Source organism: Pyrgilauda ruficollis, unplaced genomic scaffold (genome assembly GCF_017590135.1).
Source record: "Pyrgilauda ruficollis isolate IOZ18807 unplaced genomic scaffold, ASM1759013v1 scaffold32, whole genome shotgun sequence".
Classification (NCBI taxonomy): domain Eukaryota; kingdom Metazoa; phylum Chordata; class Aves; order Passeriformes; family Passeridae; genus Pyrgilauda; species Pyrgilauda ruficollis.
The window spans coordinates 1,162,136-1,186,758 of record NW_024524600.1 but is presented as its reverse complement, the minus strand read 5'-3'; the positions used below and the strand labels follow the sequence as shown (position 1 = coordinate 1,186,758).

Genomic DNA, 24,623 nt, shown 5'->3' with positions numbered 1-24,623 from the left:
CACATGCAAAGAAGGAATGACAAATTCCTCCACCAAGTGGGAGCAAAACTTATGATATACAAGGCAAGAGAAACAGAAAGAAATAGTGGATGATCCTTAGAATAATGTTTCTAAAAGGAGACATTGCACAACAATTTTGTTTAAAAGGAATTATTTGCCCTAGCAACTCAGTTTCCCCCAGCATGAAACAAGACCAGAAAGCAAAGGAAGTGTATGTTCTGCCATTTGCACTGACCATACATTTCTCTTTTCTAACCTCAATATAGAATATATATCTGATCAAAGCAATATTTTTAAGATGCTTCAGCTTGTCTCTTTCCTCATTCCACATACAAGATCATCTGTTCAACTCTTTTTCAACGTATGTTTCAAATCCAGGAAGAACGGAATTGGTGCTTTCATAAGAAATAATGTAAAATAAAGGCCCCCTACTCCAGTTTTTGCTAAATCTGTTAGGTTGTAGGGACAAAAAAGTGTAAAAAAATTAAGAATGTGTAGAAAATATCTCTGGCTGTAAAATGAAATTTCAGATCTACATGTAGGTGCATATACAGTCATGGAAAATTACATTCAGGTTTTCAACTCTATGTGGAACAATCACTGAAATTTTATGTAATTGCTTACATGTGACGGTATTGAAACTAATCATTAAAAATCATAGTCTTTTAGCAACCTTGCAGATCACTACATGTTTTAGTTATACATACTGATTGGGGAAAATGAGAGAATAAAAACCAAATTAACTGTATTTACTCTCTCCTAATGATTTATTTGGGGGTTGAAGATGTGAGAGGATAACCATTTAATTTCTTTTGAAAAGTATTTACAAAACAAATCATCTTACAAAAATCAACACAATAATGTGCAAAATAATTTATCTAAGAATAATAACTTTCTAGACATATTTAACATCTCTCAAAGTTGTTTACTTTTCACAAGTAACTATATTTACTTTTAAAAGTAATATTACACAGAGGATGTTTACAAGAAGATGTGAAACAAGCAGAGATTCAGGTGGCTAAATGCAGACACATATGGCCATTTTAGACACTACAGGGTATCCAAAGTGACTGCAAAAGCTGACAGGTGTGACACACATCTGGGAAACCTTTGTCTTTCTGGTGAAGCAGCAAGAGGTCAGAAACAGTATTTGTTGTATCCAAGTTGGTCTAAACACCTGGTTTGGCACAAGAATTGCTCTTCAGAGATCAAATGCTAGCAGCAAAGGAGTACTGAGCGTAGATGTAAATAACACATTTCAAAGAATCCTTTATAGTAGAATAAATAATTTCATGTGTACATATGTTCCATTTCAGTTGGCTTATATACACTCACTTTAAATAGGAACTGAAAACTTGTTACTATTTTAAGTAATGATTGTTGATACTTCTACCAAAGTAGCCACCAAGTTAAGAGGCCAGATCACCTGAGTGCCACAGAGCATGAAAAGCTGGCTGACACCAGGCGTCGGTTTATGATATTTTGTAAACATATGTGCATTTGGAACATGAAATTAACCTGCTTCAAATTAACTATGACTGCTAGGGCAGTAGCGCAGTTAGCAGTCAATGTGTAGTTTTTTTTTTAAGCTACTAGGATGCAGAAGAGCACTTCTCAATTTTAGATACAGTTAAAGGAAAAACGAGCATTAGACTACAAGTGCTCAGACATGAAAGAGCAGTGAATGACATTGGAAGACAATTACAAACTTTCATTCTCCACCACAAATGACACTTTACTATACAAATACAAGCAAATAAACAAAAATATTATCATGAAAAACTGTATGAATCATCAGCTAGTTGCAGGACAGAAGCTCCCACAGAGACTGAGAGGCAGCTTAACATAATTAAAACCCCTCTTACACAATGAGCTGGAAAGTCACGCAACACAAATGCTACACACAGAAACTCTGAATAATTTAGCTTCAGTTAGGATCATGTAAGAGTTAGAAGGCAGAGTTTCACCTGCTGAATAGCTGCAGCAACAGAGTACATTACCACTCACCCTGCTGCACTTCAAACAGAAGGTATCACTGAGTAGCTCCAGAGCCAGAGCTGAGTATAAGAATGGCTAACCTGCTTATAGGGCTAATCAGCTGCCCCAGTTTGGGAAGACTCGTTGAATTCACCTGGTTTATTTTGCTTGAGAGGGATTAAAAGTCTTCACAGAAACCCTTCTGCTGAAGCCATATCTGGGGACATGCTATGAAAGAAGAGCAATGACACAGAGGTGCTGGTCACACCTTCAGCTACTTCCACAGAATTCTGCCATTCATGTAAGGATGGTATTTTCTGTAAAGAAAGGGTCAGCTGTTCTCTCTGAAACACAGCAGGCAGATATCCCCCAAAGGCACCAAATAGCCCTGCTTTTCAAATATGGTACACCTATTACAAGTAATATGTTCTTAACTAGGGATAATAATGTCCATGAGGTTAATAAATATTAGCAAGGTCTAATAAAGAGGATTAATTTATCAAGCTAAGAGCACTAAGATGGTACAGCTTTCAAAAACAGCCTTCAGACCAGTAGAAATACATACATAAGTTTGTTTAAGAGTGCAGGAACTGTAAATAGGAAAACAGAAACTCAGTCCAAGGGATCAGAAAACAGACTAATATTTGTGGGAATTATACCATTCTAGTCCCATAATTTATAGACCAGATTCTGTTCAGCTAACAGTCTGATCATAATACCAGCAATAATAGGTGGTAGAAAACTCTTCTTTACCAAATAACCTCATCCAGTCTTGGCACATCTTTAATAAGTAAATGAAACTTCCTATGTAATTAGATACTTTAGATTTAGAAAACACCTTTTTTGCTCATGAGTTATTTACTTCTCATCTACAATGCTTCAAGACACATGGTAACAAGTTCATTAGGATCTTAAAACAGATACATCTGAAGCAAGGCAGGCCTAGAATGTTATTATTGCTTCATTCTGCTCTAATTTATTTATTTTACACTTGGTATCATCAATAATTTTATTTACTTGTGAACTAAGGCCTCAAACCAGGCAGATCTGATCCTTCTATCATTTACGTATTTCTGCTATTTAAGCAAGTATATTTACATTTCACCTGAGGAGACAACAGATCACTGAGATCTTGTTTTGTAGATATATAGATGGGGAGACTCTCCATGAACAGGGAAATTCCTTGTAAAAATCAACGTGAAGAGATATAGCAAGTTGTCTAACCAAACATACCCATGAGAAATAAGAGTGCAGAAGTAATTCATTATGTCAATCATAAGTAACAAATAATTGCAGAAACAATATTTTGATTGTTTTAATTAGCATATTCTTCATTCGGAATAAATTGGAAATCAGATGATCATGGTCTCCTGAGAAATTTAAAACAAGTCACTTTTGCTCTCTTTCTAAAAGCAAACAAGCATGACTAGCAGCTCAACATATCAGATAGCACTTTAAGAGATATACCAGAAAAAAAATCTGCAGATGATTTCTTTCTTTTTCTAAATTTTATAGTTAAAATAACAAGAAATTACCATGAAAACATTTTAATCACTTTTCTTATTAAAAGTGGGCACACACCTTTTCTTGTAAGAATAGGAAAGAGAGAGAAGAAAGGAAGGCAGGGAGAGAACAGGAGGAAAGAAAGAAGACATTCTGACAACCACAGATAGTAAAACCAGAAACTTTTGATGAAACTTTTGACTTACAGTTGCTCCCAAAAAAGAATTTTTGAATGTGCAATGTTGTTTTATGTTTTGGCTTTTTTTTTTTAAATTAGCTTACAAAAATCTCACGAAGACACAAAGATGAAATGTCAAGTATTTAGACAATGCTTGTTTCCTGAAAGCATTTTTATGGAAGCACCTATAATAAAGAAGCACAGTAAAAAAAAAAAAGTAAAGAGGGTCACACCTGGAACAGGTTGCCTTGAATTTTATAGTGATTTTAGCATTTCACATTAAGTTAGTTAATAATTCCTCCTATCTGCACCAACCTAAATGAAAGAAGGCTGATGAAGATGGTGGGAATAAATGACATGCATTAGGTATTTCCAAGGAGAATGACAGCAGTTCTTAAATGAACAGGGAGTCAACTACCAAATAGGACATGTTTACTGGCCTCTTTCTAGAGGCCAGTAAACAGATAACTGAATTTTCTTCAAGGCTTTAGATGGAAAAGAAGAAACTAACCTATTAAAATCTTCTCTGCTCAGAGAATACATGGCAGGCCAGATTTCAAAGTAATTGGGACAGCTACAGTACAGGTAAACAAAGAATAAATCTGCACAGAGGAAAGAGACATATCCTTTCTTTCTTTTTTTTTTTTTTTTTTTTTATTTGAAAGCAGCTTCATTTCTTCCACACATAACCTGGACAAATTTTAAAAGAAACCCAAAACCATCTACACATATATGATGATATACTGTGTCTTCAAACCAAAATTAACTCCACAGATATGAACATTGATCAGTGAAGTTTAAAAGTAAATTTAAAGTGAAACTTGACTTAAGTTCCCTGCACAGTCAGACTATCAATAGGAAGACTAAAAGTCTCTCATTTGTAATTGCCTTCAAATTCTCTAATCAATCTGAATTTCAATTGTTTTTGTCATTTGATAGAATCCCAAGACATGCAGTAATCATCACAGAGAAGTACAGAAGTTTCAATCAAAATAACTGCCTGCTTCTTAAAAATGGCATTTTTCTTCTACATCATGTAAACTTTCTACTGGAGCCAACACAGCAATGTTTATCACACCAAAGACAAAGATTCAAAATAAATCAGTAATTTCCAAGGTCTGATTCTTTTTCCAGTTTCTGAAGTCAATTAGTTGAGAAAGACTATTAATAAAGAAAGACCATTGCACTTACATGATTTTACTTCACAGTCCTCAGGTGAAGGGTGGCAGAGTGCTAATCCTATAAGAACTCCTGTGGGAAAGTAAGAATTCTGAGCTTTTTGGTATGAGATCTTAATGTATCTCGGCAGTTAGAGAGACTGAATCACAGAAAGTAAAAATATTTCATCTTCATTGTGGGGATGGAAGTACTGCTACACACCGAGATGTGAGAGGCCTATGGTGAGGAGGTGATTTTTCCTCTCTACTCCACTTTGGTGAAACCCTACCTGGATCCAGCTCTGAAGTCCTCAGCAGAGGAAAAACATTGACCTGTTGGAATGGGTGCAGAGGAGGGCCACAAAAATGATCAGAGAGGTGGACCACCTCTCCCATGAAGACAGGCTGAGAAAGTTGGGTTGTTCAGGTTGGAGAAGACTGAGTGAAGATATTATTGTGGCCTTTCAATAATCAAACGGGGATTAGAAGAAAGGTGGGGACAGAATTTTTAGTACAACCTGTAGCAATAGGTCAGAGGGTAATGTTTTTCAACTAAAAGAAGTTTTTCAACTAAAAGAAGGCATATTCAGACTAGCTATAAAGAAGCAGTTTTTCACAGTGGTGGTGGCGAAACCCTAGAACAGGTTTCCCAGAGAGGTGGTGGATGCCTGATTGCTAGAAACATTTGAGGCCAGTCTGGATGGGGTTTTCACCTGGTCTACTAGAAGATATCCCAGCACATGGCACAGGTTCCAACTGGATGACCTTTAAAGGTGCCTTCCAACCCAAACTGTTCTATGAATTTTGAAGTTAGGCAACAGACAAAAGTTCCCATCTGATTAAAATGGACGAGAGCTTAAGGCAGTGCTGGCCTGTCTTCTTCAGGTGTGGTACAATGACTTTTAGGAAAACACAGCAGTTGGTAACACAAAATAATGAATTTAGGGTCAGGAAGTGCCATTTCCATTTGCCCTGCACATAAGAGCATAGAATAATGAGGTTCATCTCCCCATAATACATCTGACCTGAGACACTAAATATGGAAATCAGATTTCAGTTTTAATCATGGGATATTTCTTTCACAAATTAGTGTTTGTTGAGGTATTTTTAAAAGGCAAAGCTCCTACAAACTCACTTTATTTCCATTTCACATTGTATTCATATATGGAATATATGAAACCCTACAAAAGGCTGTTTGAAGATATGTGAAAAAGAAACCAAGACAAAAGAGAAAATTTAAAAGAAGAGCTACAATATCAGAAAAATTAAAAATATTCTAGAAGAGTAAGCAAGAAAAACACAGAAGCAGAAGTCAAGGGGGAATATTAATTATAGATATAGAGATATACATATTAATAGTTCTGTATGGTTATATATATATATACTATTAGTTCCAGAGAGCTCTCACCAGAACTGCACTACTCGTCAAGTGCTTTCAGTCTTGCAACATCTGTCTCTCCTGTCAAGAAACTCCTTTGATCAAAATACTGAAATTAGACCTCTCTGTCTTTCACTTCTGCTATGTTCCTTGCCTATTTTATCACAGCCACATCAACTCCAAATTACTGCCCAGGTACAAGCTGAGGTTTTTGAGTATTTGTTGAGTGGACACTGCTTGGTTTGCTGTTTCTTTATAAATGAAGAGAATTGCAGACACTTTTTATTTTTACTGAGGATCATGCCTGAAGTCAATCATATTTAATATGCATATTTAAATGCAACTTTTCTTACACAAATAACAATGATATTATTTTCTGTATTACATTTTGTTTTCCTATTTTAATTAAACCTATAGATTTGTCATTGACAATTTCTGGACTAAATCATAATAATTTTCTCAGTATCACATCACCATCATGACAACAATGGGAAAACTTATGACAAAATCAAGGAGAAATTTCCAGTAGTAAAAGCACATCTGAAAAACTATATGTTGACTCAATTAAAAGAAACAAAATAACCCCAAATATCTTTTAGTTATTCATTTTAGATGGGGTTTTTTGATAACTTAATTTTGACAGATGTCTTTTTTTTAAATTAAATTAAAGCTTCCTCACATGTTTAGCTGTGCCAACAGTGAGTTTTTTAGCATATTCCATATTCACTCAGCAATCCTTTCAGCTCTGTCATGTGGGAAGCTTAGCCATGCTGTTCTGAGTTGTAAACCAGGTTGTCAAGTCAAGGCTATTGCTAAGCAAAGATAGCCTTCAGTCATGAAGGCAGAATTTTTTCAAAGTCATCAGACGCCTTCTCAGCCCTTATATACTTATTTCTTTGGTGTGCACTCTCATGGCACATGTTTTGACTCCTGAAGGAGGATTAGTGTATTCCTGAGCCTCAGATAAAAGAGATAACAGTCTGGTGTTCCCAAGTGTTTTCTTCAGTCACTGTAATTTTCCAGAACAATTTGAAAACAAAGAAACAACATCCCAAACCCAACAAAAGAGTACAAAGCTCAAATCTGGAAGCCAAGCTCCTGGCATAACTGGAAGTAGGTACCAAGATCATACCTGAATCCTGGAATAACACATGGAGAAGTCACCACTTTGGGAGAATTCCAATAAAATCTGAAAAACTAAGGGCAGAGGAGGCAGAGTTCAACCAGACAAGTGAAAAGAAGATAGAAGGGGTCAAAGAGAAGGAACAGAATACTGAAAGTATTTTTAGCCTGTTTCATGAACCCATGCCTTTCTTGTGAAGAATTGGCCTACACTGGACAAAACAAAAATTAAAAATCCCAGACACACACCCATTTCTACACAGACTTGTATTTGCCATCACAGGTATTGTAAATTGGAAGCTACCAATGCACACACATAGAATGTACTTTTCCTTATGCTAACTTTAGAGAGAGACCCCTAACCTAAAAATGTAATGTTTCATTCTAAATCCTCATGAAATCACAAACATATTCATGGAAATTGCACACCTAAGAAACACACTGGGATGGAGGGGAAAAGGAAAATAGCTTAAGCAGGTAAAGAAGTCATTGGGTTCTATCACTTTAAAGAACATTACAAAATCTTAGGACAAATTTCAGTCTTGTCACTATACCTTTCAGCCTTTTAACAAAAAGGTTATTTGATGAGCTAGGAAATTATGTAGCCTATCAACTGCATTCTTCAGAAAACAGAAACACTGCTAATATACAGATCCAATGTTGGTGATAGAGCACAAGAAAAGTTTGGAGTGTCATGTACGAGATTGTTTTTGTTCTGCTTCCTCTACAGCTTCAAAGCCAGTTAATACAATTAGGCTCCCACATGCTCTTATATTAAACATGTGAATGAGACAGACTTCTTCCTCGATTTCACGTATAAACACCACCATTGGGTTGGAAGCATTACCCATAACTGAGTGCTAGGTGTGGTTCTCATCCCTAAATCATACTAACATAAGGATGGCACACAGAGCCTTTACTGGAGCACTCTCAACAGCATCAGGAGCACTTAATTGACAGCTGTGATCCTAGAGACACAAAGAACAATTTTTTAGATGTAGTAGATCATCTCTCACATCCCACTCCAGTGGCACAGCTGGCAGCATCATTGGCCACATCACTACACCTCCAGTGGCCTCCAAGCATTTGCTGCTCATAATCTACCCCAAAGCTTTTCATCTTCTTACAAAAGAAATTATCTTCCCACAATTTCAGTGGGAATACTGCAGATCTGTCAATAAGTACATGGCAATTTTTTTTCTTTTTTTTTTTTTTTCATGAATCTGCCATCATAACAAATTTCTACTCTCCTAATTAAAAGTAGTTTTCAAGGTAACAACTCTTTTTTCTTGAGAATGTGGGAATGCAGTGGTGCTTTTTTTTGGAAGATGTTTCTGCACATGTGACACAGACTAGCTGAATAATAATAATAATAATAATAATACTGATTCAACTACATTCACCAATATGAAGCCATTTTGTGTTGACTATTTTTTCACAGCAGAACATTCAAAACCTACTAAATCAAAACTAGAATAAAGATTTTACATATATAGAAAGAAACTTGCTTTTTTATAAGCCACTAGAGAGGAACTGATTTTCTTGAAAGACATCAAGTATTTATTAGGATTTTACAGACTGTCAAAAATCACATAAATCAGGAGATTAAGATATTTTTCATTTATTTCTGAAGTAAATTTTTTTGAAGTATGAAGGAACATAAATTGAACATAATTTAAGCTTCTAGTCTTAGCATCAAACTCAGCCTGAGTCATAAAAATCACTGAGAACAGCTGTGATTATATAAAATTTACTGTGTACCAGCTGTTCACTGAGAGTATTACATTAAGAAATTTCCCCTTCCAGATACAGTATCCAAAATACCTGATGCAGTAGTTTCCCTTCTACTAAGGAGACATAAGGTTGTACACAACTCCTTCTAGATACAAAAGAGAATAAATAGACTGTATTTATGAAACACAGAAAATGTATTCATTATGTGGTTTAATGGCAAATTTGTTTCTGGTCTGAAAGATGCTCTAGCTACCAAAAAAAAATTAAGAAGTTAAAACTTATTTGAAGAAAATAAGAGCATGCATTGAAATTCTGTTAAATACCCATCTGCTCCAAGTATTAATGCAAGTGTACACTAGAAATAAACTCTGCAACATGAACACTTCAGAACTGTCTTGTTTAATGGCCTACAGAAAATCCACAGAAATCACTTTAATGTAACTTAAATACCTTTGTTTGCATTAAGTTCTCTAATCAGAATTTCACACTGAGGCTGAATCACAAGGGGGCAAAGAGGTGATAGGAAAGGTCAGCAGGAAGGAAAAAGCCCAGAACTCCTTAAAGAGACGTGAGATGTGACCACACTGCACTGACAGTAGCTACAGTGTTTTGTACACAGCAGGAGAGCTTTAAAACACCCTCCCTGGTTACAGAAACCTTGCAGTATCATTACGGTGCAGTGAATAGGCTGTGAAGCTTGCTCCCACCCTGAGCAAATTGGCCCATGTTATGCTGCATTTCAATAGCAGTTCTCAAGCTGGAGGCAGTATAAAGATGGCACCATTGTCTGTTTTGCAGAAATATTCTCAACAATTTAAGTAAAATACCAGGGCTGCCAAGGAAGACTAAGGGAATTAGGCTTTGACTCAATTTGCCTATAATGCATGGATATATTTAAAAACACCAACTTCTTTATTTTTAACTGTCCACAAGAACAATGTTACAAATCATTAAATGCTATTTTTCTTAATGGAAGACTTTCTAATTAAAGCAGAACAGATTGAAGAAAAAAACACTGTAGTCCAAACTAAAATCTACTGTATTGCAACCAGGAGCCACTCCTAGCATTTTCAGTTGTTTACCAGGCGAATTTTGAAAATCACTTTAATATTAGTTTCCCTGAATTTCCTCAGCTGCAATAACATCAATCCCTCTAAAGGGCTTTACAACCTGCTAAGGAAAACAGCACTACAGGAAAGCTAAGTATTATCAGCATCTTTTAAGATTTTTGTCAGACTTCACCATAAACCCTGAGTTTTTCAGAAGTCCTTTAAAAACTCTTATACTGCGGTTTTACACTTCTCTAATGTTTGTAGGAATCTTTTTTTAATATGAGAGGAGCTGAATGCATATGGAAACAAATTTAACTACAGAGTATACATAGTGTCATTATATATATAATAAATTGAAAAACTGGAGAATGTTTTATAAAGCACTCTGGCTATAATAATGATGTGTTACTCCTAGGCACACATACATCAAAAGAAAATGGTTAATGGTTTAACTCCAAAAAAATGAATTTAAAATATTTTAAAGATTTAAATTATTAAATATTATTTTGCAAAACGTGATTTTTCACACAGTATGATACATTGAATTTAAATCAGAGGCAGATGGTACCCAGTATTCACACTGAGAGGACTGGTATGTTAGACAATTTAGTATTTTGTTCTGTTTAAGAAAAACAGGGTCTCTAGGGTCTTTGAAAGTCATTCTATATTGGAAGGGGAGCTAGAAATATGGTGTTCACTTAAAACATTTATTTACTGCACAATGCTACACAGAAAAGTAAGGAGAAAAACTGCATCAGGAGTCTGCAATGTTGTCATGAATTCCAGGTTCAATTACATACCTTGCCCTTTTATGGTCTTTCCCACAGCAGCCCATCTAACTTTTATACTTCTATTCATTACCATTTTTTGGGGTAACAAAAACTGCATTCACATTCTTTAATGCTGGTAAGAAAATCCTCCCAAAAATCTCCAAATAATCTCTGCAAATATAACCTTATTTCAGAAGCTGTGGCTGGCTCGCTAATGATGACAGAGATGACCACTGACCATAGAGTTTTCTAAAAAAAAAAAAAAAGCAATATTTTTTGAGAAGAGACATTTTCAGAAACTTTCAAGATAACTAGGCAGTCATGGAGCTTACTGCCTAGAGCCTGATATGATTTAAGGTCATCTGAGTAACCTACAGAATTTAATTCTATACGAAAAGTAACATCCCTTGAGACTTTATACCTGCCTCTTTTTGTGAGAATTAACCTTAGAAATTATGAGAGTTGAAACTCTATCAATCCAGCTATGAAACTTCCATTTAAAAGACCATTCTTAATCTTCCCACTACACAGCTCCAGCCTCCAAAACAGGGTATCAACCCTGTGTCATGCAGCCTTTCCTCATTGCTCCAAGTTATGACCCCAAACTGAACCATCTGCCTCCTCCTCTCCTACACATCCCATCTTTCCAAAAACTGACTCAATCCCTGTGCTTTCTCAGCCTTCTTATCTCATTTCCCTACCAAGGTAAGGACACTGATAAGCAATGCTGCACAGCTGTGGAAAATGCTTTATCTAACTCTGAATATAATGCAATGCAAAAATAGAAGCCCAGGTGTAAGATGCAGCCTCCTATGTAAATAGAATTGTCTGTTTCATGTGCTCTCTCAGGACTAAGAGGTACTCACATAGGTCTACAGGTTAATTGTTTCTTTTTCCTGAATTGCTGGGTTATTGCATGTTCATTGTACAACACAGAAATATTGTGAAATGGAGACAATACTGACATCTGTAAGATGGTATGAGAAATAATTAATAAAAATACATATTTAAAACCCAGATATTATTCCACTTTTTCTACTATCATTAGTGTTAAAGATTATTCAAATATCTTCCAAGCTGTTTGTTTACTGAATACCATCTATTTGCCATTGGATTGAGGGGAGAAAAAGACATTTATATTACCAGAGAGGATTGCTTTTTTTATTTCCAGGTCTCTCTTCTGAGTTCTCTATTTTTCCAATAGTGGCCAAAACTTCACAGAGAAGATGCTTGTGTTGTACCAAAATGTTGTAACAAAATTCTATTTGTATTAACTACCATCCATCCACTTCAGTTCCAAGAACAGACTGAGACTCTCGTGGAGGAATACCATCACTAAGGGCTGCACACACCCAGGATGGGGTCACTGCATCTAGTCCTTCCTATGAACAGGCTGTGGTGCTGAGAACACTGGTCTGAAGAGTCCAGAGACCATCTGTAGACATGCCATGAACTACAGGTCCCCAAGCAGCTCCTCAAAACCATTTAAGACATACAACACACAAAAAAATCCCCAGAGCTTGCACTGCAGTAAGTTGGCAGGAGAGATCAAGATTACTTTAGATGTCCTTGGGTCTTTTATGCCCACGCAATTCTTTATGTGAAAATACCCAGAGGATCCTCTGCCATACCTAACATTCATGAAGCTGTTCCTGACTAATCCATATGGTGTGAGCATCTGCCACTTTTCAGTATAATATTCATTTCCAGAGTGTCGCATTTTCCACAGATAGCATGAATGACTAAAAAAATAATAATTTTGTGATAATTCTGCTTCTGGGAAAACAGGAAATGGTGAAAAATTGACATGATCTTTGGTATTTGCAAAGCCTCCTGAAGTGAATGAATATATGGTACTGCCTCAGCACACATTTAAGGACTATATTTCTTATCAGGAACATTTGCTTAAGGAGTTTGTAAAAGGTGGGGGCTGGCCTCTTCTCCTAGGAACCCAGAGACAGGACAAGAGGAAATGGCCTCAAGCTGTGCCAGGGTAGATTAGGCATCAGGAAGAATTTTTTCACTGAAAGGGTGAAAGCACTGGAACAGGTTCCCCAGGAAGCTGGTGGAGTGACCATCCCTGGAGGTGCTCAAGAAATGCCTGCACGTGGCACTAGTGCTCGGTCAAAGGTTGTGCTTGATGATCTTGGAGTTCTTTCCCACAATTACTGATTCTATGACTGTGAAGTCACAAATGTCTTTAGAAAGCAAATCATGTAATGGAACTGTTCAGAACTACCATGCATGTTTTTTAACATTGTTTAAATGCAGCTTATTCAGTTTAAAAATACTGAAAACTAAATAAAGTCATAAATCCAATTTTGTTTGATATTTACATTTGAGTACAGACCTTTTTTTAATGTGGTCTGCAAATGATTAGTCAGTGTTTTCCCCTGCAGAAAGTGAATTCATATTAAAATCACAAGTATAAAACCGATTTGTCGTCTGCATACAGAAATATTAGAAGGCTAATAATATGATAAAAACCTATGAGCAGGAATTTTGCTGTCAATTCTATACTTTGACAATTACTCCTTAAATAGGATGGACATTTCTTAAGTTAATTAATAGTATTTTTAAAAATTGTGGATTTTTTTTTTAAGAAAAACCCCCTTATTACAGAATTCACAGAATTATTTTGACTTCTTTTTTTCCCTAGAAAAAGATGAAGTTTATTTCTATTGTGCATATGGGTAACTTCACTGTTTCAAACTGACCAGTGAATTCCAGCTCACATCCATGTGAGCAAAGCCACATGGGTATGGAACTGGTACATGGATTGCTGTCTCTCTCCAGACTGTTTTCTCCTGATACTAAAATAGCTACAAGGCTGGATTTTCAGTTTAGCTGTAAGTGTTACAGAAGACATACCACTCCCACCACCCCCACAAAGAAGGGACATTTTATACAAGCAAAAAGCAAAATCACCACATACGTTAGCAGAAGGGCAGCTTTCAAATAACAAATTAACTCTCTGCACTGTTATTTAGTACCAGGGACATGTTGAACAGTGACATGGCTTTTTAATGCTCACACCCAGCCTGGCTATGAGAAAAAAATCTTGTGGAGGGCTCCTGCCATTGTATTTTTTAGGAGACTGTAAAATAAAAATGTAAAATTTGGGAACTGCTACACCACAGATCATTGTGAGGGTGGAAGATGAGGAAGGAAAAAACCCTCAAATCCATCATCTCTCCCTTCAGGGACCAGAACTCTATACTAAACAAGTGAGCTAAAAGCATCTGAGTGCCTTATCCAAATGTGCAGGAAAGTTATGCTCCATTAATTTATGCGAAATTCTCATTTTATTTTCTTCACCACTAAAAGGAGTAAAAAAGGAATAAAATGTTTCATTTTTCCTTTCACTGCATATAAGCATGTTCTTAAAATAGTATCTTACTGCCTCAGGAAGAGAAATGTTAGCGTAAGAATTTCACCTTTTCTCATTGTATGAACTCAAACCCCCTCAAATATTTCTAAAATATAATTACTGTTTTTGATATTACAGCATCTGCTCTAAGAGTACTTATTCTAGCTAATACTTTCAAGAAACATACCATGGTTATTTTTGATCTTTCACACATTTCAACATAACTGATTGGTTAATTTTTCCCGTGTATTAAACAAAGGTATTGAAATTTTCAATTTGCAGTAGAACAAATCAGACTGATAAATTTTCTTGAACTACTGGGCCTACCACTCTCTTTCTGTTTAATCCAAGAGAATAGGCAGTTGAGTTTTATCTTTTTATCTAACAAGAACTCAAGAGTGAAAACCATCAACAGGACTTCTGAAAACAACATGCCCAGGAACTCTGCTTCACAGAGCTACCTATATTTTGGGCAACACTTGATGTGTGTGCAAAGAACGTGAAGCTCTAACAAGAGCTGGGGATCTTCTGCACATCTCTGTGCTACATGTTTTATGTGTGTCTCTCAACAGGTCAGAGCACTTGTCACTGCTTCAGTTTTTTCTCTGACAAATGTCCCTCTAAGAACAGATGGGGGCTCATGTCCTCAGATATGCACCCTTAGCTCTCTGATTTCACCCAATGCATCAGCTCCAGCTTCATATTTCTTATGAGAACCCTCAACACAAAATACCACAGATTTTGTGTAGTCCAGGGGAGATTGTTCACCTTTCACTTAGTAAACTGTGATGGACAATGCTTTCCTTGCAGCTCCTGACACTGGGAGCTTGTGCAGCCCTAAGTGCATGCAGGTAAGAAGTGAGGAAGGAAGCACCAGCTGCAGCCCAGTCTTGGTGTTTTACCGGTTGCTCAGGCAACCAGCTCCACTGTGAGGAAACAAAACATGGAAAAAGTCATCTCACTGAATGGAAAGCCACTTAATTCAGATTTGGTATCCAGTTTATAAAGTAGTGTGATTTTGCATAAGACAGAAAAACAGTCCAGATTTGATGCGTATTTTACATCAACAAAATTGTAAAAGAACTGGTACTAACAACTTGTATTATTTCCAAACTGCATTGAATCATCAAATGCATAGGATCACTAAGAAAGCTGAATTTTCAACTTGCTTTTCAGAAAAAAATAGTCAATGATATTCAGCAACGTCTTCATATCAAATAAAGCATTAAAATATTTGTGGCTAATTTCTGTGATATCTCTGCAAGGTTTATGGAAGCCATCCCTTTATTAATGTCACAGAAAGTTTACATCAGTAAGAAATAATGGATAAGCTTTTTTGAGTTGAATTACCAATCTGATATACTGAACAAAAGCATGGGCTTTATAAAATCACTGCAATCTAACACTAGTCCTATTGCAATAAATTAAGGTAGTTATAGCACAGTCCTGGTACCAGCTTTCATATTGCTGATATGGTTCAGGTGTTCTCCCACAAAAAAAAATAAAAATCCAGTAATCTATGCTTGAACTTCTAAAATATTAATTAGTAATGGAATAAAGAACATTACCTACACCATTAATATTACCTCCCCTACCAGTATTTTAGAAGAAATATTTACCATAAAGTCAGCGCTAATTTTAGCAGTCATTCTATAGCTGTATTTTACAGAGCTTAGTCTTCATAGATACTCTGAATTTCATTTGAGAAAAAGGCAAACAAATATCATTTGACACAAAAAGAAATATAGTCAGGGTATGTTAAGCCAGAAGGACAGTACAAGCAACTGAAGAGTTGACATAGTTACACAGCCAAGAACTCAGTATTTAGCATACTGAATTACATTAGAAAAATAGAAGATGCATGGTCATTCCTTGTATTTCAGAAAGGAGGAAGGGATCCCTCTAAAGACAGAGGATCAGTGATAAAGATGTTAGGGCAAGAGTGATTAATTCCAGGCAATTATGTCTTAGAGTAAGTAATTTTCAAAGCATCCAACACAGAAGAAAAAGCTAAATCATAGCAGTGAAGAAAATATTGAAATAGATGCTACACCTGCTCACAGTTCTTCTTTGCATATCTCAGTTTAAACATAAAATGCTAAGAGATGGCATTTAACCCAGTTTCTCAGTTACATGCTAAGCATACATACTTGATTTTTATGTATGATTTCCAATAATAAGAAATCTAACAATAACATGTCACTTACAATAGTGGCTGTATTTCATATTTTACACTTACTGTAGATATGAGCTTATGTCTCTTTTAAGAAAAAACAAGTATTGGTCTACTGTGTCACTAATTAGCTTACAGTCAAGGCATATTCCTCTACTGTTGGATAGAAGCCTTGCATGCTCTCTTTATTTGATATAAATATTCAAGAAGTCAGAACCCATACTTCAGCTTTTAAGAGAAATTTAAATTAATACTTATGTATTATGCTTTATTTTAAAATACAGTTGTTCTAAGAATCACATCTTTGGCTGCTTTATAAACTGAACTGGATCAATCTCTCAGTTTTTCAGGTTTTCCTCTAGTATTTTACTGCCAGGCTCAAAAGAAAAGAAAACCAGAACAATTGTCATCAAACAGCACCTTCATTTCTCAATATCACAAACTGAAAGGCTTATATTGTTTGCCTACACAATGCTATACTATGCATACACAGAAATGTATGCAATAATTCTCTTTGCAGAATAATAAATCTCCTTGCGCAGAAAAAAAAATAACTAGAAGCACAACTGCTTTGATCCAAACACCATGAAACACACTCCAGGTACCCCTAACAGGCAGCTGCCTCTGAAGAACACAAGGGCAACCATTCAGCAGACTTATGGGCAGCACCACATCTTCTGCTGCCACAGAAATTAAACAATCCACTTTCTTACCTTGCATTTTAGATAGACAAGGATGTGGCCTATATCAGATAAACCATGATCAGCTTCCGAATGATGCAGGAGCAAAGAGAGAATTAATACCAGCCATAACTGAAGACCTTTTGTTCTTGGTTTGTTTTCATAAAAGGTTGAATTTGTGTGTTGGAAAACATGACCATGCAGAAGTATTTGCTTAACATAGAAGATTCATTTTCTGCATTAAGGTCATAGATATTTTAATTAAGGGACTACTTCATTTTATTTTTTCAATATAAGTTATATTAGGCAAAGAATGTGCCATTTATTGTGTGAATTAATCCTGATTATTATGCCAATAATGCCAAATTAAATCAGTATGTTTCTATTCTTTAATCAAATCAGCATTACTTGCCTTGCTTAACTCAGTTTGCATTAAGCACATATCAAACATTGGATAACAAAATTATATGCAAAATTTAGGACAAAAAAGTCAAGTAGTGTAGACAGCAAAAGAGTTTAAAATGGTATATTTCAATGTTATGGAATTTGAAGAAAGGTTTATATTAGACTGATATTATGAACTGACTCAAATATTTCAAAAAACAATGATGAATCCTTTGATTTAAAATATTTTTTAGAAACCAGCACTGCGTCAAAAGATCATAAGAAATCTTGCTTAAAATGAAAGAAATGTCTCTGTAACTAAATTAACACTGACAGCTGTTTCATAAGGGCATGGTTTTTTACTGATATTTCCCTGAAGAAAGCTCAGTTTCATGATAATACAGCAAGAACAGGTCAAAACTTGAAAGATGAGAATATTATTCTGCAAGTTTTTAATGCAGGGTGAGATTAAATTTCCACCTGCAATTTTTGTGTTCATTTAATCTTCTCTATAATAAATTACAGTACAAATGTCAGTGATTAGAGTACATTGCAATTTTCTTTTTAAAGATGCAAAAGGAGCTTCATGAACACAGCAACATTTTGAGTATCAATTTAAATTCCTTGGAGTGAATTTTTACCATCTGGGAAATGCTTCACACTTAACTTATTTTCAGTAACTCTTCGCAAAATACCAGGGCAGCACAGTTTTCACCAAATCTTTCTTTATCACAATTCTATAATTCCAATATGCTATCTAATTATATAAAAAATATGCAGAATCACACTTGAACCATAATTGGGAAAAATTGCATCGGTTTTGCTTATTCAGACTTTGAGCTTCAAACAGCTTTGGTAAACACTTCACTGGAAAGGTACATTTCTATTGATAACCACACTTTTCAAGAGGGTTTTCATGTTTACTGTGCCTCTCTGGGTTCAGAAAGAGGATCAAAGTGACCAATAGATGGGATCAAAAGAGAATGCTCTATAAACTTCTATTTCCTTAACACTACGCCATATACCATTAAATGATGCAAGCACCTTCCAGATTTTGTATAAGCATCTTCCAGCCTATTATGTGCCCCCATACAGGGTATTCCAAAGCTTTATATTCTGTTTACTGTTCACAGAAATTCGGGCACACAGAAGAATTGTTTGAATTCTGAGAATTGTGAGAATGTCAATTCTACATGTTCATTCATTAACATACATGCTAATTTCTACATGTTCAACATGCTTATTCTCAATTTTCAATTTTATATCATTAATTCACTAATTCACTAATGTTTTATGTCTACAGAAGCTCCCATGATGGATCCTTAAAAGGAAATATATCCTCTCCACCCCAACACAGGAAGGGATTTTGGGATTTGCACTAGATCTGGGAAGGTTGTGAACAGAATGGTGGCAAAATTAATAGCTTCAGAGATCCAATTTAGGCACTGAAAGTTCTAGAATTATTTCTAGCATGATTCACAGATTCTATCCTTAGTGATAACATGTACTGCATTCACTTTATATGAAACCTCCTTATAAACCATACTAACACTAAGCAGATACAATTGACTGAATGCCACAGCAGCAAAAATGATGACACAAGAGCTTCATTGTGATGATCTTAGAATATTTAAGGGTTCAGAGGTGTGTGGGAAACTGGTAAGAAAAGGTTGTGAAAAGCAGAGAGTAGTAATGGGACTATAGCTGTGATGGTCTGAACTAGGTATCTCTGACTTTCTATTTATATACTGCTCTGAATATACACAGGGCCAGACTGTGTACTGCTCCTGATCTTCTGTGGATGTGTGAAAGCCTGCCACAAGACCTTACACCAGCTAGCAAGACAGCTGTCCAAAAACACCAGACAGAAACTCTCCCTGCACTCCATGGTAAGGACTGAAGAGATAAACCAATCCTCTCTTTTTCTGGCATGTTACATCTTACACATCTGAAGAAAAGAGGCAAAGAAGTAACAGTTAAAATTATTTTGCATAAATTTGCACTGTTAAGTAAAAGTAAAAAATAATAAAATAAACAATTTTTTCTAATATCTCCATGCTTTTGTAATAACAACTTATCCAATGGGATTCAAGTTAAATTTATCATTGGCATAACAAACAGTGGACATGAGTCCCTCCTCTATATTTCCCAGAGCAGGTTGTGCCCAGCTGAGACAGACTTCTTTGATGCACCTTCATCAGAAAAACTTTTGAGTCTGTGCCACAATTTAGCCCATAAAGTTGTCTGAATGCTAAATGTTCAACTTAGAATGCAAAATGTTCAACTTAAAATTAGGAGTTACATATTACTCTATTACTAAAAATGATATTTTTCCTGACCAGAGACTGACTTCACATCTGAGGAAGCCACAGAGAATGAGTTATTTCATCTACAGGCAGGAATAATTTTGCTTCTGGCATATACTTCAAAGCAATTTTTAGAATCTGAAACAGAAATAAGTGATGTACTGTGCTAAAATGTCCCAAATTGATTGCTAGCCTTAGAAAAACAGGAAGCATGCAGATTTAAATGCCTTTTTAGAGCACAGAATAATCCCAAGTCTTGTCAGTTAAGTGCACCAGTCCAATTCAGATCTGTTTTAAATCACTGTTAAGTTCTATCCTGCACATGTTCTACTTTAGAATTATAGACTTAGTCCAGAATGATATCCCACTGGTTTTGAACTAATGTATTTGCCTCCAGTGTTTTTAGAAAGAAAAAGCTCTTCAACACCAGTAATTTTTAATGTGTCGGAGTCTGATTCCATCTGAAATCTGCGATACTAAGTAAGAAAATTTCCACTGTTACCAATAAGCTTTGGATCAGGCCCATAGAGAATTTTAACTAATAATCATAATTTTAAACACATTTTCCTACCGAATTGCATATACTGTCAGTATCAAACATGCCATGACACCTTTTATAGATAGCTATATAGGTATAGTTACATATAAGTGTAGGTATCTTGCAGAACACTTTGTTTTACAAAATACGTTTGTGCATTTTGGTCTAAACAGTGACTTCAAAGAATAATACAGCATTTGTAATTACAGCATGTAATTAAAACTCCTTTATAAAAGTCTAATTTATTTTTCAGGTTATGAATGAATGAGTGATAGCATACAGAACAGTTTGCTACATCCATTAAAAAACAGGTACTTGAAAGACGGATTTTAAAGTATAGATGAGAATTAGCAATCAAACTGCTGACTGTTTGTTCTCTTCCTCTTCTCTCTCCTGACTTTGACCTATCTATTCATTTTTTCTGGTTCTCTTTCTCACAGTTCTGACATTTCTAAATCAGAATACAAAATTTCTCACCAGATTTAGCATAATCATATTATGCTAAATTTCTCATCAGATTTAGCATAATCATATTATAGACATTTATTTAAGAGAAAAACTGAACCTACTGCCATATCTTCAGTTTATTTTTAGTTCTCAAGATTCCAGGAGATGAGGGGTATAAGGACTGCTAAGAATTACATTTCTTTCACAAGACGAATCATTTGCTTAGAAACCTTTTTCTTTTATTTTGTATCATCACTGCCATTATTCTTGGTTTATCAGATTGAGGACTAAGACAACTGAAAGCTGTGAAATGCAGTTAACATATTTTTACTATTTTGTGTATTTTTTCCTAATACTACTTTAATGACAGGATTTCGTAAACAATTCTTTAAGCTTAATTTGCTTACAGATATAATCTAATTCTGTTGTCTGTGGTGCTCAGGCAGAATTTAACTATGCAGAGTGAGTGGTGGGTTTTTTTATTGTTCAACACTATTGTAACTCAGTATCAATATCTGATATGATATTGGGTTTGGAAGTGCGAATGGCCTTACTGGTTGTGACGCAGAAGAATGAAACAGGAGGAGAGCTCATATCCAGTAACCAAGCTTGGTTTCCAAGTGCTGAGAAGAGTGCAAAGAGCTTCCATAAAAAGAAATAAAGCTCTCACAAGGAAAACACAATATGACATCTAATTACAATGAGAAGTTTAGAACTTATTCAAGGCATAATAATCTATGATCATTTAAATCCCAAAAGGTGAAGAAAGGCAACAACTATATGACACTTTCTAAAGTGTCAGATTATTGTGCAGATTATTTACGAAGCTGATGTAAAGTATTTAAGGCAACTCAATATTATCCTTGGAGTAATAAGAGGCAGAGTAGTTTAGACCAAAATATATGACAGTATTAATCTCAAACAGTGCAATTTAAAAATCTAAAATATTGAAGAATGCATTAAGAGTGTTTATTTCACCAAGATTCCAGGTAAACACCATCATGAGATATTCTTTCTTCGATGTTGTGTGTACCTCATTTTGTGATAGTGGTTTGCTTTCACTGACTGAGAAAAAATGTTTCCCCATGGCTACTGTTGCTATAGGTGATGTTTCAATTGCTGCTTTACTGTGGAAGAATTTTCTTGAGAGAAGGAATATATCAGTTCAGAATTTTCTGAAATCCTAAAATTACCATGTGTGATTATTTCCTGAAATAATCATTAAGACACATTATGGCACTTGATTGGAATTTGAAATAGGTGTGTTCTAAAATTTTTCTACAAAATTAAATGAGTCAGTACCTCAATACTGCTCCCCTTATCTTTAGTTGAGATTAGCGTTGTTTCCATTTCCCCATCATTTTCAACGTGTAGCTACATAATAAAAGACAACACATCACTCAGGCATCTTGTAGTATCTTATCAAGTCTTTTCTCTTAGCATTCCTACATGGATGATAATCAACAGTGCTCCATCTCTACTGCACTGTAGATAAATTCAACATCTGCCACAGAGTGAAAGCATGAAGATACAGCAGATGGGGGCTGGCTGCTTGTTAAACCACCAAAGTGCAGCTGCCTAAATTCTCTCAGAAACTCTTAAGTGATACACTGTCCAAGGAGAACTTTCCCTAACAACATGTAGACACCCCATGTAGGCAGATATGGGCTGTCAGTTCCACTGGCATTACATCCTCGAGGGGTTTTCTGCCTATACTAGAGTATGGCATTTTCATATTTTACAATATGAAAAAGAAAATGGTGATGAACATTTATTATTCTGTGGTCATGATATAAAACTAACTCCTGAGTCACAAAAAAAAATTGGGGGAGAATAGTTCATGCAGTACATGCTGCTCTGAGAAATAATGTCTGTTTTTAGCTTTGTGAAAAATGTCTGGTAATACAGGGAAAAAAAGTCTTCCCTGTTCCCTGAACCTGTATTTTCAGCACTGTTTTTCTTTTATGGTTGTTACTCAATGTTTTTTTTCTTTTTCAGTGTCTCATTTGTCTTGCCTATGAAGATGACATAGAATACCTTTCCAGAGGAGAAGGGAGGGGAGGGCAATTCTGAGTATCATCTCACTTTATCTGAGGGATATGAACTAGCTAGCAAGTAGGTAGGGGTTATTCTAATTGCTTGGATAGACAGCAAGTGATTCAAATAATTGAATATTTATGGTTTTAACATCTAACTCCTGGAGTTGTTCCCAGAAAAGAAGAGCAAAACAATAAGCTTGGTTATACAAAACCTGTATCTCATAGTTAGGCTTTCTGATGGTAAAAGGGACAATTACAGCTTTTTCTACAGTTGAAATATTCAGAATCTCTCATTTCTCATTGTTTTCATTCATCTAATTTTTTCATGGTTAATAGGAGCTCATTTGTACTGAATGCTTACAGGTGCACCTTCATTAGTGTTTTAGTTTGGCTGGGAAATCTCTCCACAGTTCCTGTTTATGGTGGTTTTGTTCACATGCTGGAGCAATCTTGAAGTGCAATCTTGAAGTTCCTTCCATCTGGGTAAAATTAAGTGGGAATGTGGGCTCAAATGTGAGCACTATACCTCTGTTTACTTTTACATGACTTACGTGATCTGCTCTTCCATCATTTTTAAGGTGCCACTAGACTTTCAAAGCCAATATTTTAAGATCCAACAAGGATTTATATGATACACAGGATTCCTTTGAAGGATGTCTGGTTTTTACTTTTGCGTTAATAATAGCAACATTAAACTGCCTCTTAGACGACTGCTGTGTAGGCAAAAGGTTTTTTTTTCTACATTCAACACATTTATCAGAAACAAAAGTCCCCAGTGACAACCTTATGGTCCTACTCTGGGAAATATCAAATTAGAAATAAAAAAGTAAATTAACTTCTAATAATTTGTTACTGAATTCTTTCTACTAAATATCGAATTCGACTATAGTATTTGCTTACAGTATTCCATGGAATCCAGTGATGGAGTCCACTAAAACAGAATTCCATGGAATCCATTAAAACTGAATAAACCTACGCCTACCTTTCTCCTGATTAAAATTCATGTAAGCTAAGCATAGCAGCGTCACAGAGTCACTGAATACACTGGGTTGGAAGGGACCCACAAGGGTCATCGAGTCCAACTCGTGGCCCTGCACAGCACCATTCCCAGGGGCCACACCCTGTGACTGAGGGCATTGTCCCGACGCTCCCAGAGCTTTGTCAGGCTGGTGCTGTCACCACTGCCCTGGGGAGCCTGTTCAGTTCCCAAACACCCACTGGGAGAACCTTTTTCTATTACCCAACCTAAACCTCCCTTGACCCAAATTAAGGCCATTCCCTCAGGTCCTGTCACTGGTCACCACAGAGAAGTAATATTACAGCTCTCAAGCATGCCTACATATATATATGTGTGTCTCTGTGTGTGTGTGTGTGTGTGTGCAGGCGAATCTGATATCTTGATACTTTGGTAAATTAAAACCTGCTCAGGAAGCATTATATTTGAAGAAAAACTTAAATTTAAAAAAGCAAGCATAATGGGCCCAAGAGATGTATTTAAACTAAACTAGATTTTTAATTTAAAGTTGTACTAAAATGGTACGGTGAAATTATTTTTGCATGTCTTTGTGTTTTCACATATAGATTGAGGTTTTGCATGGAGATTTTTCTTTCTTGAGAAGCAAACATCTTGCAAACAATTGCACAAGGACATACTCCTCTCTATAGATACTTAGAGCCTGACTTGTGCCAGAAACACAGATCCCATTATCAAAGCTACAATCTACACGATTCTTTAAAAAGCGACTGCAGATAATATTACATTGATTATCAGAAGCGTGACACAAACTCCTTGGTGTGTGTTGCCTCTACTGTTGA

At 35.7% G+C, this 24,623-nt stretch overlaps 1 protein-coding gene across 2 annotated transcripts in view; it reads right to left on the bottom strand.

Moving 5' to 3' along the window:
* The window catches only part of ANKS1B (ankyrin repeat and sterile alpha motif domain containing 1B), a 404,705-nt gene that overhangs the window by 219,205 nt on the left and 160,877 nt on the right, over window positions 1-24,623 (bottom strand). The window contains exon 11 of one of the 2 annotated variants that reach the window (XM_041474292.1): window positions 14,569-14,578. The exons of the other annotated variant lie outside the window; for it this stretch is intronic. Within the exon in view, the coding sequence (XP_041330226.1) occupies window positions 14,569-14,578 (10 nt within the window). The remainder of the gene's footprint in view (window positions 1-14,568; window positions 14,579-24,623) is intronic. 2 annotated transcript variants of the gene reach the window in all.